This window comes from Leptonotus elevatus, chromosome 16 (assembly GCF_054856555.1).
Source record: "Leptonotus elevatus isolate MCC_2025b chromosome 16, RoL_Lele_1.0, whole genome shotgun sequence".
Taxonomy (NCBI): domain Eukaryota; kingdom Metazoa; phylum Chordata; class Actinopteri; order Syngnathiformes; family Syngnathidae; genus Leptonotus; species Leptonotus elevatus.
Genome location: NC_141254.1, coordinates 3794189 through 3817877, shown reverse-complemented (window position 1 = coordinate 3817877; position 23689 = coordinate 3794189). Strand labels below are relative to the sequence as shown.

The window sequence follows — 23689 nt, the reverse complement described above, 5'->3', positions numbered from 1 at the left end:
ATGCTGCCAACTGCTGGCCATAGTTAGTGGGTGTGTTTGGATTTTTTCCAGCCCATTCACAAAGTAGCGCTGGACAAGAAGTTGCACTGCCCATTGAGGAAAAAAAACCATACATAGTTGACATCAATTGACGTTATTGGCGGTATACAGTGGGAGTGTCCTTAACGTCAATTGATGTTTTTGGCGGTAAAAGAGTTAAGTGCATATTTATTGTCTTATCTTTATGGGAATGTGAACAGGTACAATGACCTAACCACTTCAGCCCAATTTAGCAAGCACCAACCTGTATCCAACTGTTAACTTCTGCAAATGTTGAACTCGTAGTTTTTAAATGTTTGGCCTCCAAATGGGCAGAGGTATGGGAATTTTGCCGTAATCTAAGAATGACGGCCAGGAGAAAAGGATGGTAAAAGTACGAAAAGTTTTGAATTATTATTTTTTTAAATTTAGTTGCAGCTTGTGTCATGCCCAGAGGAGCACTGGCGAGATGTTGTCGGCACGTATGCCCTAAAATGTTGGTGAGGCATCCAGCCTAGCAGACAATGGCAGGGCATTAGCAACGCTGTTGGCCTGTTGCTTCTAAGGATGGCAAGGCTGAGACTGGTGCGCTTTGCACACAGCTGCATGAACAAAACAAGTCCTTAGGCCGTTGAGAGCAGAGATGGGCGCGTCAATGCAAATTCTTCAATCGTCCACAGTTGGGATGCCTTTCTGTTATCATCAACCCGTAAATATTTCAAGCAAAGTCAAATTGTAATCGTCAGTCTGTCATTTCTCAGCGAAATGAGCGTACGTCAGTGTCATTCATCATTAAAAATGTTGCTGCGGTGTAGCTACCAGATCCACTCGGGTGGTCAGATCAGCTCGGGGTCCTCCGGCGGCCAGCTTGCACGCATGCCTATGACGTCACGCGCCTTCGGCGGCCGGCTTGCTGATTGGATGGAAGTTTTATGGTGACGTTGAAGATTGTGGTTGGTATGAACAAGCATTTTCACGTGATCAGATTTCGCAGGAGTGGGATCAAAAATTTTGGGAGAAATTGACAAATTTACGGAGAGGTTAGACATTATCTCTCATAACACACATATAATAGGAAATATAGGTTTATATTGCCAACATGTGTTCCTCTTAATAAAAGTTTTTGGGGGGTTGTTTGTGTTTACATATTTAACTCATTTGCTCCCAAAAACTTATAAATATGTTCTATTTTAAATACTACCAGTGTCCCAAAGATGTATTTATATGTTTTTTTCATATTCTAGAGCATACAGAAAGAAGGCTTTGATGCATACTCTGAACTGCAGGGAATGGTTGAAGCAATGGTAGTTATTACAAAAACGGCCAGCAGGTGGCAGCCGAGTATAAGAGATTGGCCAGGGCCAAGTAGCAAACAAGCTGTTTTCCCCACAGTTTAAAACTGATTTGTGAATAATGATGAAACTTAGCTATATTCTAATGCTCATTGCTGCAAAACAGATAAGGCTGCGTTCAAACTGCAGGCAAATCGCAATCCTCCTCAAATCGGATTTTTAGGGCTGGCTGTCCAGACTGTTTTTAGCAAGTGTCCAAATCCGATCTGGCCCTGTTCAAACTGAGCCACATTATTGACCCACCTGACAGGTTGCTGAAGCAACGACGTCGAACGGAGGCAGCACCCAGCGTGTGAAGTGTTTGACGTCATGTGACGCTGTTTATCGCTCCAAACTTCCCGTTCCTCGCAAGCGCGTTATGTGGTTTTATTTTATTGTTATTATTGTTTGTTATTATTATTTTAACGACCATCTATGGCTACGACTGGGCACTATTTCACTATTTCCAGTTGCGCATGGTTAGCTCTGATGGGGTCGCAAGACCAGCTTCAGCGCAAGTAATGTAAACTGTCACTGTATTTCCGGTCGACCATGACAGGGATCCCACAGGGCAGTGGAGCCATCAAGGCTTTTGACTGCCAAGCATGCGAGGAACCAACCGGGCAATGAACGGATTGGATATTGACAGCGCAGGTGCATTGGTTTTGCACGCATAGAGTGACGTCAGGTCAGTCAAATCTGTTTCGAGTGTTTCGAGCTGATCAGATTGAGACGCATCCTGTCCAAATCAGATATGAAACTACCTAGCGCATGTGGTTTCAATCCGTCCCGCAAAAATCGGATTTCATGTGCGTTGTAACTGTTCAGACTACAAAAGAGCCATCCACATTCAATCTGGATGGGCTAAAAATCAGATTTGGGATGCCAGTCTGAACAAGGCCTATGAGACTCTAATATTTCATTTGGTAGGTTCCATGTTTTTATAGCAATAGAATACAATATTCTGTGGGCCTTGCAAAATCAGTCCAAATCCAGTAAAACAGCCAGGAGCGAAGGGGGTTGCTTCAGTGAAAATGGCTGGGAGTGAATGAGTTAAGGATAATGTGTAACAAATGCAACAAATTATACTATAGTGCTACTGGCACACTCTAAACCAAAATAAATGAAGAATAATTAATATGTCTTCAACAGGGCTTTATTTTTATGGTGTTGGGAAAGGGTGAAATGTGAAAACAGCAAGTTGCATATCAAATGATAAAGAGAATCCCACTGTTATTATGGACAAACCACAATCTTCGACGTCACCGGAAAACTTCCAGCCAATCCTGTCACGGAAAGTCATCGGCATGCGCGCAAACCAGACGCCGAAGGACACCGAGCCGATCTGACCACCTGAACGGATCTGGTAACTACACCGCGAATACTGCCACAAACGGCCGACGGGCTCAATAATTTCCCTTTTTAGGACCCTTTGCTGTTCAATAATCTGCCTGACTTAAAATGGCACACAAGATACGTTTATGCAGGTTTGTGGTGGAACCTGCTCTTACCATTATTTTCATTTTGCAGAAAAGGCACTCTGCTTTGCTCTCAATATCCTTAAACTGCAGACAGATCAGGGACTGTTAGGTCAGTATTATATAATACTGTACAGTATTAGTATTCTGTCTGTGGCAAGTGAGGGCACTTCTCTTTATGTGATTTTGTCCTTCCACTTGTTTGTGCATTTCATATCTTTCTCAAACTTTATCTTAACCAACAGAGCCTTTTATGGAACATTGAAAGCAGTCAGCTATCGCCATCAGATGTGTGTATTTTTATGGGGTGTGATGCGACATAAGCAACTTATCAATTTTTTTTTCTTATTGCTAATTTTGTTTTTAGTGTTTCATATCTTTATGTCACTGTTCGTGACTCGAACAAGTAGACTTGCAGATTGATTATATTCCTCGCAAGCAGCTTCATGGAAACTCCTCTTCAATCTTTCCGTGTTGATCCTGAGCAGTCTGTATCATTTCCCTGATGGCAGCAGGGAAACAAGTTTGTTGTTGGGGTGGCCGGGGTGAGCAATCTTCTTGGCTCTTGATGCAGCGCTTGGTATCCTGCAGATTGGGATGGTGGTTTTGATGGTCTGCATATATGCACTTTAATCTGTTGTTATACCTCTGTGCTCCTCAGATACTCAAAAAATGTTTCTCTCCATCTCTCATGGCCTTTCTGCAGTCAGACTCTTCTCCTTTTACTAATCCTCATCAGAACTTTTTTTTTCCCCTCAATGCCATGTACTGTATTTGTTTCTCATAGCCTCCTGCACTTGGTGTGGGTGGTGTGGCAAAACAGAAAAGTTTGAGTGAACCTTTTCAAAAGACACTAAGCAAACCTTCCAAAACACACATACACCTCGACTTCCACACAATACACACGTGTATTACATATTTGCCATTTATGAGCCATCCTAAAACACCTACACAATTGGTTTACATTTTGGCCAATAGATTTATTGGTGTACCTTGGCCTGAGTGCACATTTACTTATTTCAATGGCTATTATTTAGTTTTACCCAATTTATTTTCTGCTTATATTACCATTAGTAACTAAATAGGAATGAAGATGATTGCCAATTTTTCCCCAAGACGAGACCAAAGACGACATTTTCATCCGTTCCCTTGATTGGTCAAAACAAACGTGCAAAGATGCTGCATCGTCCAATCAGCTTGAGGTATTGTACAGCAAATCCCTCCTTGTGAAGTTCCAGATTGCTAATGTGAAGAACTCCCTTGAGTGAATCACAATTATCAATCTGGCTTCCGTCCTCTTATATACAAAATAGTGACCAGTGAATCATAGGGATGAGCGAGTACAGCACTATCTGTATCTGTAGCTATATCTGTTCAACCATCTAAATTATCTGTGTCTGTATTCGGAGTGCGCGTGGCATAAACCGGAAATGGGCGTGGTTTAACCGGAGGTAGGCGTGGCTTAACAAAATGGGTAGGGCTTACATCAATACATCCCTTTTTTTTGTATGAAATTGTTAGAAATTGATATGATTGATCAAAAGTTTCTATATTTTTTGTTTATTTAAAATTATTGACAAAACAGCCTAATAAAGATTCAAATCAATGCTTTTGATCACAAAAAAAACTATAGAACAAGTTTTTTTTAATAAACTTGGGAAAATACTGCTAAATACAGCACATGCAGTAGTAAATAATGAACTATTATGTGAATGAACAAAAGTTGTCATAGCAACACAGATTTTGTTTTTATTATTTAGTTTTTAATGTTGTAATTTTTACTACCTAACATTATTAAATGGTGTTCAATTGCGTTTTCAGAGAAATAGTTACGCGACGTCCGGATTCCGAACTAACTATATTTGTAGTCCTACGTCAAATTTGCATTTCACCAGTAGCTTTGTTTCATTTTGATCCTGAACACACCAGATCAATCATTTGTTACTGCCAATTTATGTAATTCATTCTGTCTCACTCCTGTTTTTCAACTACTCCTTGTTGGATCATTTTAGGTTTGTGTACCTATCTTCTGCTTGTGTGAGTTTTAATATCTTCTAGGCAATACTCCCTCCCACCTCTTCCTAATCGCAAGCCACATTGTCTATCATCTGCCTTTTTATTTGGATTTGAATAATTGCCACAAGGCTTTAGTCTGCTTTGGAGTACAGTGTTTACCCCATTTTCTGCTGCGGTTAGGTTCCCAAAAATTAGTTAGCTTTATGTTTTACATGTATTATAAATGATTTAAGGCTCTAAAACCCCTCACCACACAGTTAAGACACTTTTCTCATTGGGGCATTTACATTTTCTCAAATTTCTTTCTTGTTTAAACATTCTCAATGTTTAAACCTTCATACATTTTATGAAATAGGTAATTATGTGAATGAATGAGAGTTGTCATAGCAACACAGATTTCTTTTTTAAATATTTTTTATTATTTTGTTTTCAATGTTTTATAAATTTTTTACAACCTAACATTATTAACTCTTTGACCGCCAAAAACGTTTAATAACGTTAGTAAAATCCAAATGAGTGCCGCCAAAGACGTTAAAAGACGTTCACTATGTTGTTGTTATTTGGGGGGGGGGGGGGGGGGGGTGGAGGAAAGCCTTGGCAAGCTATGCTGAAAGTATCAAGCAGGACGAGTTAGTATAATGACTATTTTTGGGCACTAGATGGCAGCGAAGACTCTCTTTGGACAAGATCGGGTAGGAGTCAGTAGAAGACGTGAGGCGGAGCTAGAGTGTTGAGGGGAGAATGGCTGAGGAAGCGAAAGTGGCGACCGGTTGCAAGCAGCTCATGCTTGAGCATTTTTTTCAAAGACGAAAAGCATCGACCAATGCTAGAGAGCACATTGATGATGATGATGGTGACTCCGAGGTTGACGCCGAAGTTGGAAGCGTTGACGCGGCGGCTTCGATCGCTTCGTAAAGCCTCACCGGCTAGCGTTGCTAACGCCGGAAAACGAGCATTTCTGCACAGGCGGACGTTCAATCGGACGATGAAGAGTACCCCGAGTCCAATGCATATTCATCGGAGGAGTGGGTACAGTCTGATCACGGAGAAGACACTGGTTCTGGACTACGATGCCACCATGAATGGAGTGGATAAGATGGATCAGAACATCTCTTACCACCCGGTATAGGAACTGAAGGACACGAGGAAGCCAGACGTAACACCAGGTCACCGTATCATGATCCTGAGAGTAGACTTGATGACAACATGGCCAAACACACACTGCAGTATATACCTGCTACTCCCCGGAAAAAAAGGCCGGCAAGAAAGTGTTGTAGGGTCTGCACGTGAAGGGGCAATCGCAGTGACACGAATCTGTGGTGCAAATCCTGCTGCGTCCCCTTGCACGCAGGGGAGTTTTACACAATAAACCACACAAAAAGAAAAACTGTGTAGTTGAAACATCCACACAATTATAAATAGTACCACAGTTGCACACATTTGTAAATAGTTTGCCAAATTGTTTTGTCAAATTGTTACACTGTTGAATGTAAATAAACGTATTTTGCTATCAAAAAACACTTTTTCATTGTTGGTGGTAGTGTTTTACAGAAGTAAAGCACTGTTTAGGTGTTTGTGGCATCATTCATGGGAAAAAAAGGTGTCAAATTCACTAAGAGTGCATGAAATAATATCGTTTCACAAAAAGCTTGATTTCTCCGTATTTTGGTCCAAAACAGAGCATTTGGATGAAACTAACCTATTTTCTATTGTTGATTACTGAAAAACGGAATAAGGTAGAAACAAACTTTTTTTTTCTGATGAAAGATGAGAGTTCATTTGGTAGTATCTGTGTTTCCATAGTCCAAACACAACATTTTCTGTGGACCTTGAAAGATCAGTCAAAATGCTTAAATCAGCTGGCACCCACATGTTCTCTTTTCTGAAAATGCTTGGCAGTCAAAGAGTTAAAAGCTGTGTGTGAAGCTTAATTTGGAATATTTATATTTTTATGGAATGCAGTGGGGGGGGGGGTGTAATATATATTGATGTAGTGTGCTCAGCTGTGCATGTTGTGCTTTTACCAGCTAAATAACCGGTGACAATTGACTTATACATACTCACCACTTCATTTTGTTATATCAATTGATGAAAAATAATTCTGTACCATGCCAACTGACTTTTTTTTCCCAGCACCGAGGTGCACACACATCACTGGCGACAATTAGTATAATTTCTGGATCCACGCAAGTTACAGTAATTCCACATTCAAAGCGTGACATACTTGACAAATGGATCTCTATGGAATTCACATCTTAAGAAAACGTACACGATGCGGGAATTAGATGCACTCTCAAAATTCAACGAGTCACGCCTCTTTGGAGGTTGTGCACACATTTCCAGGTTATGCATGGTGGATGTCTCAGAAGTCTGGACAGGAGAATCAGCATACCGTGAAAATGCACAAGCCCGGCACGTAAAAATAAGACTTAAGCGTGAACGGGAGAATATGACCTTAGGTGAATGAGGAGACAGTGTTAGAGTGTCTTGAATGTATAAATGGCTACACATGTGAAAGCCCATGTGCCCATTTGATATTGTTACCAACAGTAGGTTAGCTTACTTCCTAGCTATTTTAATGCAAGAAACTAATCAGAATTTGTGCTCACAATAGTCAGTAGTAATATCTCAATGTCAAATTAAGGTCACTTTTGAATGTCATTGTGCAATACAGGTTCATCCTGAAATTTCACCTGGAAAATAAATATAATCTAACTTTTTTGCCAGAAACATAGTGTAGCGTAAATTCTAAGTGCCATTTCGTGTTACAAATTAGTTAGAAATTGGTCTCAGACAAGACATTGTCACAATAATCATGTGAATTAAGAGAGGGACCAGAAATCACTAAGTAGACTTCTGTCCACCTTAGACAATTATTCATATTATCCATGACCCTGCAGCCGCAAAATAAATCTTTCTCAGACATATTCAGCTTTGCTCCTGGAAACAACAGTTCAGATAATCTTTTATACGTTTATTTATTTATCACCCCCAACTCGGTTATTCTTTTTCAGTGTAATTCTGAATATTACTGTTGTGACAATCCATCCAATCCATCCAATCCATCCAATCCATCCAATCCATCCAATCCATCCAATCCATCCATCCATCCACAATGTCTGTCTAAATGACACCATCGGGTTTTTACCATTTTATTAAAGTGGTCTGTTTTCTAAAATGATAACATAATATTGGGTAATAATGATGACAATATTGTGGAAGATGAGGTAGCAGTGGGCTGTGTAGATAAAGTGAAAAGCTAAATGAAGAATTAATGTTGGAGGCTGAACATCAGCTCCGTCCATGACTCATACTACAGTATACTCAGTGAGTAGGGCAGAGCTGACACAATTAGAACACAGGATAGCTTGCACATTACATTTCACACAGCTTCTTTTTTTTTTCTTTTTTTTTTGCTCTTCTTCAAGGTTGTAAGGTCCCAGCACTACAGAGCCATACAAACCAGCTGATAACCAGCAGTCTAATCATGTTTGATTAGGCTTGTATCTTAAAAGGCTGCATTTTGTACAACATGGACTTCTTAAATACACTCAAACACACTCATTCCCTTTTGGGAAGGGATGTCAGGGGTTATGCAAGGCCTCGTCAATAGATTCAAACTTGGCACTATTCACCATAAATCATAACATGAATTTATTCAAAGCAACGCTTGCTTCTCGTAACTGCTTATTCCTCACACTAAAAATTATATGAACAAGCGTCAGAAGTGTTTAATGTGTAGCAAGGTCGAGAGCAGGCATTGTGTAGGAGGATGAGTTCAAGTCACCTACACATAGAACTAGGCTACAAGGCTACAGCAACTTTGCTTAACACAATTCCTTTATGAAGTTTGAGAATCATTTGTGTGGCTTAAAGTATTCCAGCGCTGCGCCGGAAATTTGGCGAATTATTTTATTTATACAAACACCTGCTTTAGCACCCTATAATGTAATTATTTCCTGAAAGAGTAATAAAATTGACAAAAATGTCATTTAAAAAAATTGCACTTAACTCGATCAAAAATGTAGTAAAACCCCAAAATTGTATAATTTCATCAATAATTAATTATGATTTTAATAAAAAATTTACTGAAAATGTAATACCTTATTAATTGTGGGAATGCTGGAAGTCATGTTATTTGATTCTCTTCACTTTTTTGCCATGAAACAACTCCCACATAATACTTCCGATTTACACCGTTCAAATTTCAACTTGCTTAAAAAATTAACGCCTCCCGGCATATATATATCGTCTGATTCCACATTACAGTATTCACACATTTTAACGTTAAATATCAACTTTTCCTCATTCATTTTCAATGGGACTGACATTGAGCCTTTTCTAAGTCCCACTTTACACGGCCACTTCGGTACATTCAACTGCTCATCATTACATTACATTACATTGGATTGCAAATATATCTATGATAATTATGCTAAGGAACACACATGTATACTAACTGACTACCATAGACTACGTTTACATACAGTCAATATTCTGGGTAAGGTCAGAATTCCGGTTTCCGAAACAATCGAGGTAACCCGTTTCCATGCGTGGCGGAAAGAGTTACTCCCGTTTACATGCACATTTGTGCTCAATTGGAATAACCCGTTCAGACCGCAATGAATGGAGGGTTCAAGTGTTCTTTTTATGTATTTATCTTTCAGCATTCCCACACAATTGCACTTAGTCTAGTATTTATATATTATTATATTTTACGTTGTAAGTTATTTTCGAAACTTATGTAACACTTTTTTTCTGGGTTTATAGCGCCACAATCTTTGGAGTTGAATTAACACTCTAAATATTTAACCTACTAACCTGGTTAGTGTTAGTTTTACTACCAGAATTGTTGAAATAATGCACTTGATTTTTTTAAATTGCATTTTTACATTTAAAATTATTACATTATTGGGGTTTTATTACATTTTTGATCGAGTTAAGTTTATGCTTCTCAATTACTTTTTGTCCCCTCCCTGAGAAAGAAGAAACTATTTAACACCCAGCAAAAGTATCAGACCAAACGCAAGGGTGCTATCAAATAAGAAGCAGAGAATTTAGTATTATGGTAACAACAAATCCCCACACCATATTTGCAAATCTAATAAAATGGAAGATAATCTATTACATGGCAAAAACACAGCATTTATGGAGAAAGGGTTAAAACACCCCCCCCCACACACACACACACACACACACACACCCACACACACACACACACACAACTGGCGCTGACCAAGGCTTGAGTTAAAAGGTTGAGATAGAAACCCTTTCGGAAGATGGTGCCACAAATTGAAGGAGCCGGGTTTTGGCTTCAGCAATTTGTGCTCAAGGAAATTGGGGTATGACAGCAGCAGGAAGGCCATGAAACAGACTTCAACCATGAAGCTTTTTTTGTTGTTGTTTTTTTTGTTTGTTCTACAACCACTACGTACGCAGGCACGGAGATTTTTCTCTCTTTGGAAAAGTAAAAAAAAAATACTAGGACTCAGTGCTCAACGGGGACTTAAGCCAAGGATAGTAGATAAAATTAAAAAAAAGAGGATGAGATGTTGATTTTTCTGCCAGTATCACCAAAGTGAAAGTGGGAACATTATAAATTAAGAACAGAAAAGGCATCTTACCTCTTGGGGAATGATGCCTCCATTTGATGCTCGCTTCTGGCCGACCCATCGCAAAGCACCTGAGATTGACGCTGCTGCCTTCATTTACTGTGATGTCCTTTGATATATTTGTGATCCTGGCCGGTACTGAGAAGAGAAATAGTAAATGGTTATGATTGACTACCAAAGAAATGGCATGTGAGCATTACAGTTGTTCGCAAAAATAAAAGCGATATTGTACTATTTCGATCGATACATTTCCACTTGCCGGTGTTTCCATTTAAGAGAGTTTCGCTTCTGAGGCGCAATTCTCGTAATTTCCCGTCTCTCGGGATCTCGTAGTTCCGTAGGAGGTGTTCATAATGTTTACAGAAGACAGATGCCCGGAGTTCTTCATATTACTTTAAAACCATCTTCCTCCCCTCATCGGGCAGGTTCGGCCATTTGGTGTTGGTGTTCCGTGTGTGCGCGCTTATAACTTGTGTTATGGTGAGGACGGATGGATTTCAACGACGACGTGCGCCATATGTCACTCGTTTGTTTGTTGCCCGGAGAATGGGGTGATGTGTTCCCTGGAGCAGGTGTGAGTGAGGAGGCGGGCAGCAGAGTTCTGAGCGTATTGCAGTTTTTGAAGAAGATAGGTAGGAAGTCCGAAGAGGAGCCTTTTGCAGTAATTAAGTCTGGAAGTAATAAAATAATGGATGAGCAATTCAGTCGTGGTCTGGGAGAGCGAGGGGCGTAGGCGTGCAATGTTGCGGAGGTGGAAAAAAGGAAATTTTTGTGACCATCGATTGGGAGGGAGAAGTTCTGAATAGACGGAAGGAGAGGTTTGGGTGCTGTGATGAGGAGTTCTATTTTGTTGCTGTTTAGTTTTAGAACGTTTTTGTCCATCCAAGTTTTTATGTCAGCAAGTCAGTTATGGTGGAGAGGATTTCGGGGGTAATGGTTTTGGTGGAGACGTACAGTTGAGTATCATCGGCATAGCAGTGAAACTGTAGGACATGGTGTTGAATGATTTGACCAAGGGGGAGCATGTAAATGGTGAGCAGGAGGGGGCCGAGTACTGAACCATGGGGCACTCCATAAATGACGGAGAAAGTGTGCTGTTCCAGTGATGCCAATAGACTGTAAACGGTGACTAAGTGTTAATACATTGTGACATTTCATGTGATTGAGCTGCTGATCACTTGCACTGAAATCCCACTATATTCACTGTATACATAATTTAATATATGCAATTTAATGGAGCAAAAAAATGCTAATACTTTCTTGGTGTAAGTACAACGCAATACCAATTCCAATATTTGGCAGGACAAAATGGCAATTAATAATGGCCCAAAAAAATAAAAATAAAATAGCATTCATAAAATAACATATTTTTTTGGTTCCCATTTATCCCAATATAGCATTTTCCTTAAAATTGCATGAAATGAATGGCAGTTTTCTATTGTATTTTCTATTTGTTTATAAAATGCACATTCCTTTTCAAGGAATACAATGAAGCGTAACTAAGATTTAGTAATATATACCATTTATAACCACAGAACACAAGTTTGTCATCTTTTTCTCAAATCACCATTCTATGCAGCTGTCCCAGTCTGAATATGACTTCAAGGCCCTATTTTTGTTCCCAGTGCAGTCTAGCGCAAAATGCAGTCTAAGGCTTGGGTGGACTTTTTTTTCTTTTGGTGTTTTCTTAGACGGGTGGGATGGCCAATTGTAGTGGCCTCCCTCATATGCAATGATGTCTGGAGCGCACGTAGTGATTGACATTGAGGAAGCAAATTGACTCGCTCGTGTTGTGGCACAACACTTGACTGGGAGAGATGAGATTGACGCCCATGTATTGCATTGCACGAACATTTAGATGCCCCCGTCTTCAGACTGAGTGCAGTCTACTTTCTGTTACCAAATTGTTTTGGTTACAAATACCAAAAATGGTTTTTATCCCGCCCGTGGAACACCCTCGGTAGTGTCCTCAAAGTCATGTTTCGGATCTGTTGAGGTCGTCTTTTTGTTATGGGTGTTCTTGTTGTTTGGTTGTGGTTGTTTTTTTTGTCATGCATTCTTGGTTTCATCCCTTGTCTTGTTATGTCTAATCACGTCCACCTGTGTGCGTCTTTCCTTCTCCAGGTGTGTCTCAGTGTGTTTAGTGTTGGTGTATTTAGTTTGTCCAGTCAGTGTGGGTGCATTGATGATGTTATGTGTGGAAGTTCGTGTGTCTCGTCTCATCACAGCCAAGTCTTCGTCAAAGCCAAGCCTTCGTCACAGCCACACTGAGCCACAGCAAAGCCATCGCCACAGCCCCAGCCGCAGCCAAGTTGTAGCCACACCACAGCTAGTCAAGTCAATTCAAGGCAAGTCAGGTCCTGTCACGTCGCTCGTTCCAGTCGCAACGACCAGTCCAGTCACAATGACCAGTCCAGTCACATCCAATCTAGTCGCAACGACCAGTCCAGTCACGTCCTGTCTCGTCGCAACGTCCAGTCCTGTCCTGACGACCAGTCTGGTCACGTCCTGTCCAGTCACGACGTCCAGTCATGACAACCTGTTCAGTCGAACTACTCTGTCAGGCCCATTCCAGTTACGTCTTGTCCATTCAGTAATGGTTGTCTGTTCACCTTTTTTCCTGCGTTTCATTAAAGTTCCACATATTGCACTTCATTCCTGTCTCACTGCCTTGCCTCCCTGCATTTGGGTCCACCATCCCTCAACCACTCATGTCTCTCGTGACACTTGAGGATGCATGAGAGTTTACTGTATCTGTTCATTGTGGTGAAGAAGAGCTGAGTTGAAAAGCAAAGCTTTCGATTTACCAGTTGATCTACGTTCCTACCCTCACCTCTGGTCACGAGCTGTGAGTTGTGACCAAAAGAACAAGATCCCAGATACATGGGGACTGAAATGAGTTTCCTCCGCAGGCTTCCCGAGCTCCCCCTGAGAGATAGCTTTGTTGATGTGAACTTTTAGTAGCACGTCGCCGACATCCAGTTGGCATTGAGCATGTACTTATTAGTGTAGGCTATGTCACATGCAAGACTGAGTCTGTGGAACCGACAGGTATACAACAACAGCCAGCTTCCAATACCGACCGGGACCAACCCAAAAAAGGAGCAGGCTTGGAGAATGGGGAGCGTGGAAGTTGGCGTATCTTGTTTACAGTTGTTAATCAATCAACAAAGACAGCATTTAGCAGCCAACACAACCACCGGTCACTAGATTGACTAGCGATGTTTGGAGGATAAGGAGGAGGTCCTCGTCTTTGCTCCTCGAAACAACCCCGGTGTAGTCACCCTCGCAAACAAAAGCGTGCAAGACGCACAAAGTGATGCGACATTTCGTGTTGGTTCTGCACCCAGCATTATGCCTAGATGCTGTGTGAACCTCAAAGCCAAAAAAACAAGTCTCAGTTGAGAGCATGCACAAATCATGTCATGGTAGATGATACAAGGCCACATATAATTCAAAAGAATAGACATCAAAATGAGCTATAATGACTAAATTAGTTGTTCTGTGTTAACAGCACATCTGAAATACACATGAAAGGCCTTAGTGGGGTGAGGTGGGGGTGTAGAAGAGCAGAATGACACTTAAGTTGGGTAGCCGTTTTAAACAGGTGTGTTTTGAGTTGTGATTTAAATTGCGTAAAAGAGTCTATGTTTCTGAGTTGAGGTGGTAATGAGTTCCATTTTTATGTTTCAGTTCTGTGGGGTTAGGGTTTTGTTTTGGGTGTTCTTGTCTTTTGTCTGTGTGATCAGTGTTTTGTGTTCCTTGTCTTTCCCCTTATCTCGTCATGTGTAACCACCTCCACCTGTGTGTGTGTCTTCCCTTCCCCGTGTGTTGACCAATCAGTGCCCTCAGCCACTTGTGTTTCACCCAGGGGTGTCTTGTTGAGTCAATCAGTGTGGGTGTATTTAGTCTGCTGTCTTTGTTCAGTCTGTGTGGGTGCATTGTTGTTGTCGTTGACCGTGTGTTTCGTCTTGTAGTAAAGCGACTTGTCTGTCTTCTCTGTCTTGTTAAGCCAAGCATCTTCACGCCAAGCCAAAGCCAGCCAAAGTCAAGCCACCGGGACTTCCAGCCAAAGTCAAGCCACCGGGACTTCCAGCCAAGATCAAGTCACAGCCCCTTCCAGTCACGTCAAGTCAAGCCATTTCACGGCACGTCAAGTCCAGTCTCGTCAAATCTGTTCCAGTCAAGTCAAGTCTAGTCTAGTCTAGTCTAGTCTAGTCTAGTCTAGTCTCAAGTGCAAGTAAAGTACTAGTCTAGTCTAGTCTCAAGTGCAAGTAAAGTACTGGTCTAGTCTGGTCTCAAGTGCAAGTAAAGTACTGGTCTAGTCTGGTCTCAAGTGCAAGTAAAGTACTGGTCTAGTCTGGTCTCAAGTGCAAGTAAAGTACAGGTCTAGTCTGGTCTCAAGTGCAAGTAAAGTACAGGTCTAGTCTGGTCTCAAGTGCAAGTAAAGTACAGGTCTAGTCTGGTCTCAAGTGCAAGTAAAGTACAGGTCTAGTCTGGTCTCAAGTGCAAGTAAAGTACAGGTCTAGTCTGGTCTCAAGTGCAAGTAAAGTACAGGTCTAGTCTGGTCTCAAGTGCAAGTAAAGTACAGGTCTAGTCTGGTCTCAAGTGCAAGTAAAGTACAGGTCTAGTCTGGTCTCAAGTGCAAGTAAAGTACAGGTCTAGTCTGGTCTCAAGTGCAAGTAAAGTACAGGTCTAGTCTGGTCTCAAGTGCAAGTAAAGTACAGGTCTAGTCTGGTCTCAAGTGCAAGTAAAGTACAGGTCTAGTCTGGTCTCAAGTGCAAGTAAAGTACAGGTCTAGTCTGGTCTCAAGTGCAAGTAAAGTACAGGTCTAGTCTGGTCTCAAGTGCAAGTAAAGTACAGGTCTAGTCTGGTCTCAAGTGCAAGTAAAGTACAGGTCTAGTCTGGTCTCAAGTGAAAGTCCAGCCACACCAAGCCCAGCCACATCAAGCTCTGTTTAGTCCAGTCACGTCTAATCCAGTCCAGTCACATCACATCGTCTCACAATTGCCATATCGCCTCCTTACCTTGATTCAATAAACTCACCGCGTTTGCACATTCCCTCTGCCTAGTCACTATGCCTCCTAGCAACTGAGTCCACTTCTCAGACTCTATCATAAAACCCTGGCTGAATGCTCTGCTCCCCATGGTGATATGACGAGCGGAGGGGAGAGACGAGTGAATGGAGGAAGATGGTCTGAGAGTGCGGGAGGGAGTGGGTACTTGCAGAAGATCAGATAGATACCGGGGGCAAGGTTGTAGATGGCCTTGAATGCAAACAAGAGGCATGAACTGGGAGCCAGTGAAGCTGGTGGAGGACTGGGGAGTGATGTGTTGGGTGGAGGGAGTTTGGGTTATGATGCGGGCAGCTGAAATCTGGACCAACAGGAGTTTAAGTGAGGACAAAAATGAGAGAATTGCAATAGTCAAGACGGGAGGTGACAAGACTGTGGACCAGGATGGCGGCAGTGTGGGCCGTCAGGGAAGGGCGAAGACGGTTGATGTTACGTATGTGGAAGTATGCGGACTGGGTAATGTTATTGATTTGGGATTGAAAAGATGGCGTGCTTTCCAGGATGACTCCCAGGCTTTTAAATTGGGGGGAAGGTGAAACAGAGGTGTTGTCATTGGTGATGGAAAAACAGTTTTTGAGAGGGTGCAGATGAGTAGAAATTCAGTTTTGTTACTGTTTAATTATAGAAAATTTTGACTGAACCAAATTTTCATTCCAAAGATGCAGTCGGTAAGGGAGGTGGGTGGTAGAGTGGAAGAGGGTTTGGTGGAGAGATAAAGTTGCAATGAAATTGAATGTTAAATTTACAGATAATATTGCCGAGGGGGAGGAGGTAGATGATGAAGAAGACGGGCCCCAGGACAGATCCCTGGGGCACACCTGAAGTAACATGGGAGGGGACAGATTTAAGGGACTTGAGTTGGAAAAACTGAGTGCGGCAGGAGAGGTAAGATGAAAACCAGTTCAACGGGGTGTGGGTGATGCAAATGGAAGAAAGTCTGGGTAGGTAGGGGGGTGCTGGGGGTGGGGGTGTCTGGGGGATTGGGGGCGTGGGGGCGGCTGGGGCTGGGTTGGGGTGGGTGGCGGGGGTGGATGGGGGGCGGGGGGTTGTGGGGGGGGCGGGGGTTGGGGGCCGGTGGGGTGCCTGGTGGGCCTGCAGTGCCCCGTCCTGCTGCGTTGGGCCGGGGGGCGCTCCTGCTCCTGGGTTTGCTCTCCGGCCGGTGGCCCTGGTGGGGCCCGGGGGTCGTCCTTTGGCGCTGCCGCGGCCTGGGGGGCCCTGAGGTGTTGCGCTTGCTCTGTTCCGGCGGGGGTCGACGGCTCCCCTCTTTGGTGGAGATTTTCATGCATGCCAGATCCACCACACCAGCATCTACCGAAACTCAGACACAATCTGTTTCCTCCTCAGGTTATTGAATCGGTGGAGGCTGGTGTCTCGGATCTCACGCGGCTTCGTCTGTCCTTCCTTCCTTTTCTCGGTCTCTCCGTTGGTCTCTTGAGGCCTCCCTGATTTTATGTTTTTTGGATTTGTTGGGGTCTGGATGTTTCTTGGGCTGGGGAGGAGTTCTGGTGGGGGGTGTCTGGTCGGTGCTGGATTTCACCTTCCTTGGTTTTCTTCGGTCCCCTCGGGTCTCCTGGTGTTCGATTTAGGTGAACGGTATGAGATTTTTTTTTTCTAATAGGTTTTCTGGTGAGCTAACAAACACACGCACGCACGCACGCACGCACACACACATACTCACCCACACACACAAAAAAAAATAATGTATGTATGTATGTATGTATATATGTATATATGTATGTATATATGTGTATATATATATATATATATATATATATATTTAAAAAAAAAAAAAAAAAAAAGAGCAATGATAATGACATTTCCGAATGAACAATACTGAGCTCTTAAAAAAGAAAAAAAAAAAAAAAAAAAGAAAAAAAAAAAGAGATAGGACGGTAGTTGTTAAAGTTGGAGGGGTGAGCGCCGTTTTTTTTTTCAAGATGGGAGTAACGGCAGCAGTTTTGTGTGAATGATGTCCCAAAATAAGGGGGATGAGGGAGGGTGGCAGGCTCTGACAAGTTGTGTGGAGAATGGGTCCAGTTGAGAGGTGGATGGCTTGGATTTCTGAATGAATACTGTGATTTCTGAGAGAGAGGGGAGCTGGAAGGAGGAAAACGAATGTGTGGATAGGTGAAAGTCACCTTAGAAGGTAGGCTGATGGTTCGACCCAAGGTTGTGATGAATGTCCCTAATTTTATCATGGAAAAATAACAAGATAGAGTTGCAGAAGGCGGTTGTGCATAAGTGAGGAGGGAGGGAGTCCTGAGTATGGGTGATATTGTTGAAAACAGCATTAGGGATTTCCATTATTGCCAGTGATTATCTTGGAATAGTTTTGGTGCTAGTAATGGAGTCTAGTAATGTGAGATGTGATTAGCATACATTTCTTTGTGAATGGTCAGTCCGGTTTTGAATTTGAAACAAATCTTATCACTGCATAGCTAATTTTGAGCTTTTTTCATAATCAACATTCTGGGGCAATGCTGATATCTGAAGTACTATTACAAATACTGTACAGAAAATGTTCTAAAAAATAAATGAAAACAATTGTGACCTTTCTGCGATAGGCCTTAGACAAATCAAAAACAAATTCAATCATTAGATTGATACACTTAAAATAAATAAGAATATAGCTCAGATGAAAAACATGTAGGACAATGACTTGTAGTCAGTCCATTATATTAAAGAATGGATTAGTTAAGTCTGCAGTTAGTATAAAATGCTGCAGCTAGACTTTTGACACGGACGAGAAAGTTCGATACTGCCAACTTGCAATGGCTTCCGGTCCACTTGAGATGCGAGATGCGATTTCAAGGTTTTGTTACTTGCATATAAAATATTACACTGCTTAGTGCCTTCCTATCTTGTTGATTTAATAGTACTGTACATTCCGACACAAAACTTATCTGGGTAATAATCAGTATTTGATATAACTTGTGTAATTATACCCTACGAAGTGTTCATGACTTTTCCATACCATCTTCCTGAATAGACATCAGCAACTAAGAGAATTGTGTCAGTCTTTTTAAACATGCCACAATATAATTTGGCTGCAGTGTTGATGTCTGATGCTGTTTTTTTTGTTTTTTGTTTTGTATCTTGAGGCCCACTGGGATATTGATTTGCTCTTGTTTTCCTCTGATAAGTAAGCAAGTAAGAGTAATTAGATTTTTAATGTGTAACTCACAACCAGCATTAATATTGCCTACAGATTGCTGGTCATGCTTATAGCTTATAAATTTGTATTTACTCAGTTGTATTCATGACTAACGAGGAATTAAACAAACATCCTGTTATAGAGAACAATCAAACCTAACGCCGAGCACATGCTGAAAGGCAATCGGGCGGTTTTTATCCAGATTTTGCTGATTCCCGACTAAAGACTTCAAACACCCGACTTTCTTGTGTCTAAAATAAAATAAAATCCAATGTCTGAAGTGTGTTAAAAGAAGACTCAAGACCCACCTTCTTAGTTTAGCGCTTGGCTGATATTGTTTATTATATATATATATTTTTTTTTTAATTTGACTTCTATTTATCTCTGTTAATTTTTCTTAACACCTTTAAAAAACTCAAAAACTGAGTCTATTTTGTCCTACTCTGCATTTACAAACTTGTCAAATTTACTCTACAGAATTTACTGTGTAGCCTTTCATCACAAAAGAGTCTCAAAGGGCTTCACACACCCACAGTTGACAAATATTAATGGCATCCCCTAACCTAAGAGGGCAAGGAAAAACTAAAATAAAATAAAACATCAGGGGAAAAATAAGAAACCTTGTGAAGGCGTCGCAAATGTGGAGTGCCTTCTCTGGGTCGCGGATGAGATCCTGCCCCAAGTGGAGGAGTTCAAGTATGTTGGGCTCTTGTTCATGAGTGAGGGAAGAATGGAATGTGAGATCAAGAGGTGGCTCGGTGCAGAGCCTGCTGTGATACAGACTCTGAATGGGTCATAGTGAAGAATGAGGCTGAGCCAAATTTAGCGGTCAATCTACATTCCTATCCTCACCTATTGTCATGAGCTGTGGATCGTGACTGAAAGAACAAGATTTTTGGTAAAAGAGGCTGAAATGACTCCTCTGCAGGGTGTCCAGGCTCTCCCTTAGTTAGGGTGAAAAGCTTGGCCATCTGGAAGGGGCTCAGAGCAGAGCCGCTTCTCCACTCTTTTTGCTTGGCTCACAGAAGGCTCTTACTCCTGCCTTTGTCTAATGTTGTCCTCTGTATAAATTACTATCCTAGCCTCCCGGAACATTTATTCCAAATCTAACCATAGATTTGGACAGCTGGTCTCTCACTATTGACAACAATTTTCTCAACGGGAAGAGCTGGTAGATTAGAACCGGCTTGCCCCGAGTGGACATTTGCAGCTGGATACACCATGGATTCCTGCAACAAATGGAAGATGGTGTGCCTATCTATTCTGTCCATTGAGGATGTAAAAGAAACAGGTATCCTGCTGTTTGGAGTTGGCAGTTTCCTGATTTATCATAAAAGTCAGCAGATGGGAGCAGCTCTATTGGAAGTCAACAAGCTGGCGGTCTTCTGGATGGTGTGGACGAGCGATGAAGATGACTCAGGTGGCCAATGAACTCTTGTGACACTATGAAAATATGCACATTGAAAACAACGTGGAGATGTTGGCAAATCATCTTGGAAAATTGATTGCCAAATTCGGATAATTATTGCCCTTTTGAGCAGTTCTTGCAAAAACTCAAGGTTTATTGTCGGCCCATTCCCAAAACAACCATTATCTGGATTTTCTACTGGAAGGGATGCTGCAGGATGCTTTGCTTCACCTCTCCCCTGCCTCCTGTGTCCATGGACTGAAGGTTGTCCCCATAACTACAGGACGTGCTTATCAGCTGGGATACCTGATACACACAAACATCCACAATAACATATGCAACATAGGCTTAATTCAAAATTTTCCAGCTGGCTCCCACATGCGATGACAAATAAAGCGTTCCATTCCACTCCATCAACAGAAGCAATATGAGGTGGCTCAGGCATCTGATTAGAATTAGAGGTGTTCCGGGCACACCTAACTGGCAGTAGGCCGTAGGAATGACCCAGGACAAGGTGGGGAGACTACAATATCTCTCCCAGTTGGCCTGGGAATGCCTCGGGATTTGCCCTGAAGAGTTGGATGAAGTGGCTGGGGAGAGGGAAGACTGGGCTTGCCTGCTAGAGCTACTGCCCCGTGATCTGACACTGGATAAGCAGAATAAAATCAATGGATGGAACTGTCCCCTTGCTAACCTAAAAAAAACTAACTAACAAAAAAACAACCACCAACTAAAATTATAAAGAGACCTTCTTCAGTGTCCTTAATTTTGCATTGGCCGAACTCAACATAATTTAAGACCATGTAACGAATATTGCCCGTCACCCTCATTTTTTTATTTGCCTTTTTAAATACTTCCCCCTGGGGAATGTGTGTGTGTGTGTGTGTCTTAACCCTGTGTTTTTTCAAACCAACCAGAGACAGTTCAAAAAGAAAAAACTCAGAATTTCCCTCCAGCAGGGACTGGATTTCGTTTTTACAACCCACAGGAAACACATACCTCAGCACCTACCGAGATCTAAACGCCTATTTAGCAAGAAGACTAGCGATAAGGCTGCTTATCAGTCCCCAGACCGTTTCTATGGTCTGGTATATCCACAGGAATCAGCCATCTGTTTTTGGAAACAACAGTGCCCTCCAGCGATCACTATCGGTATTATCCTCAAGAATCCTGATGCTCGTAATTAATCGGAACTCTACATAATTCGGGACATAAATGGACTCTGTGTACTTGACTGATATCAAGTGACTTCTGTTGTTTATCTTTGTACACAACCTGTATGTCTATCTCAAATGAATGATGTGTGTAACTTCTGCAGCCATCTAAGTTTAGCTAATTAGTAAGCCTAGCAGATTCAATAACTTTATGATCGTGGAAATGTTTGAAATGTGTTCGGAATGATAAATGAAGCATCTGGCTTGTGAATTCTGATCAAAAATGATTAAATGTTATCCCAAAAGCAGTCTGCTTTAAGCGCACGGAAGAGGCGGGACTACTACTCCGACCCCCTGGGACACAAATTTAAAAGCCAGCGCGCGAAGGAACTTCCCTCTCTTCTTGCTCTTCTCTTTTCTTCTCCTCACCATCACGAGAGACGTGGCTTCCTTCTTTGAGCCACGGACTTGAGCCATGCCACGCGCCCAAAGCACGCATCACGCCGAGAGTGGACCCACCTACCTTCCGCTCTCTGAATCACGCAGCGGTTAGGCACCGAGCCGCTGTGCGCCAGCGACCCATTTCTGCTCCAGCCATGCGCCCGAGACGCCCCGCAGCACCCAAACCAACGGACTGCGGCATCTCCATTGCGCAAGCACATCACCACCAACTGGGACTCTGTCATCCAAGGACCTGCCGCGGCCTCCACGCTACGCGCGCACCTCTTCACCAACCGGGGACCTGCAGCGGCCTCTCAGTCGTGCGCCCATCACCATCAGCCAGAGACTCCAGTGCAGCATTCCAGCTGCACTTGCGCCGACCGCCCAGATCGCTTCCAACGCTCGCCGAGTCCCTCTCTCTCCCGTGCACCCGAACCAGTCCGTAAGTGCGCCTTCATTGCAATCTGACCATACTACTGGGGCAACGCTTGATTCAAATAAAAAAGGATTGACAGGTCAAAACGCTTCCATCTCTATTCCCCATCTACCTTTTGCATGATCTTTTTTATCTTAGTTTGTTAGGTTGCATGTTTTCTTTTTATCCTTGATTCACATTTGAATTCCGTTTCATTAATGATAAATGTGTTGTCTAGAGATTCCATTTATGCCAAATCATTTGTGTTTTCTGAGTGGATTAGTAATTCTCTTATTAAAGCAAATAACTCCATAATTAACTAAAGTTGCAACTTCAGATTATGAATACTTGATAATATGATTTGTATTGTTTATTTTGCTCCTACAAACAAGCAAAGTCAATGTGGTGCCCCCAGAGGTTGCTGAGGAAATTACAACTCCCCTCCAACTCCATGCTCTAATCCATCTACTGTCCTTGCTAAACAGCCCTTTCAGACAAGTACTGAGACCAGGGGATGTTTCCAGACAGCTACGTGCACCAGTATTAATGAGCTGTGCCCCAGTATCATGTGTGGACTGGCCATTAGAAATACAGAATGTTTTAGAAAGTAGTGGGGGGCGACAGTTGTTAATGTGTCTCATTCACCTGCAGTGTTCCCTATACAGTCATCTATTTGTGACCTGCCCGTGATGGACGCGACCCTTCTTTCCCCTGCTTGTTGTGTGTCTCACGGCGCTTACTGGTGGGCCCCAACTCAGCTGACATTGGTTTACATTGACACAGCTCTAAAAAGTCATTGCAAGGCCATGTTGGGCTCTAATGGTGCGCCCGGGAAGTATGCTTCTTGGAAATACGCCAACAGCACCAAAAATGAATTTAACTCATTGATCATGGTATGCAAAAATAAAAATAAAAAAAACAAGACAATGAAAAAAGAACAATGAATTAGTAGTAAATGTTGTATTTGTTATATAAGTGGTGCCGCCAGTGTGTCCCAGTCCTACAAAGCATCACAAAGGTGACTGCACATTACCAGCTAACATTAAACAGCAGACCTGCTAACTGTCATGTTTTGGGTTCTGTTTTCCTTGTGTGTCTCCCTTGGTCTTGTTTAAGTGTGATCCTGCCCTTCCTCGTGTGATCCAATCAGTGCCCTCAGCCACTTGTGTCTTGCCCCAGGTGTGTCTTGTTGTGTCGTTAGTCTGTGTATTTAGTCTGCTGTCTCCCCTCTGTCTGGGTCGGGTCATTGTTGTATTTCCCCCTGTGATGCTGCTCGTTTTTGCCTTGGATTTTCCCCCCCATGTCATGCTGCCTGTTTTGCCTTGTTGTTTTCTCCATGTTATGTTTTTCCGTGCAATTTAGATCTCGCCTTTTGTTTTGTAGAAATTAAAATCCTTTTTTTTGATCGAACCTCTGCCTCCTTGCCCTGTCTTCCCGCATTTGGGTCCTCAAGCTCCCCCTTCTTGACAGAATGACCCGACCAGAGAAGGACCCAGCGGGAGCGCTGAAAGCCAAGATGTGGACTCAGGAGGCGCGCCTGTCACGCCATGAGGAGCTCCAGCACGCCATGGCCGCCCAATTGGACCT

The 23689-nt window shown here is 42.4% G+C and overlaps 1 protein-coding gene across 1 annotated transcript in view; it reads right to left on the bottom strand.

The window, feature by feature from the left end:
* The window catches only part of opcml (opioid binding protein/cell adhesion molecule-like), a 151399-nt gene that overhangs the window by 51006 nt on the left and 76704 nt on the right, over nucleotides 1-23689 (bottom strand). Inside the window, exon 3 of the mRNA XM_086098420.1 lies at nucleotides 10468-10593. Coding sequence (XP_085954546.1) covers nucleotides 10468-10593 — 126 coding nt within the window. The remainder of the gene's footprint in view (nucleotides 1-10467; nucleotides 10594-23689) is intronic.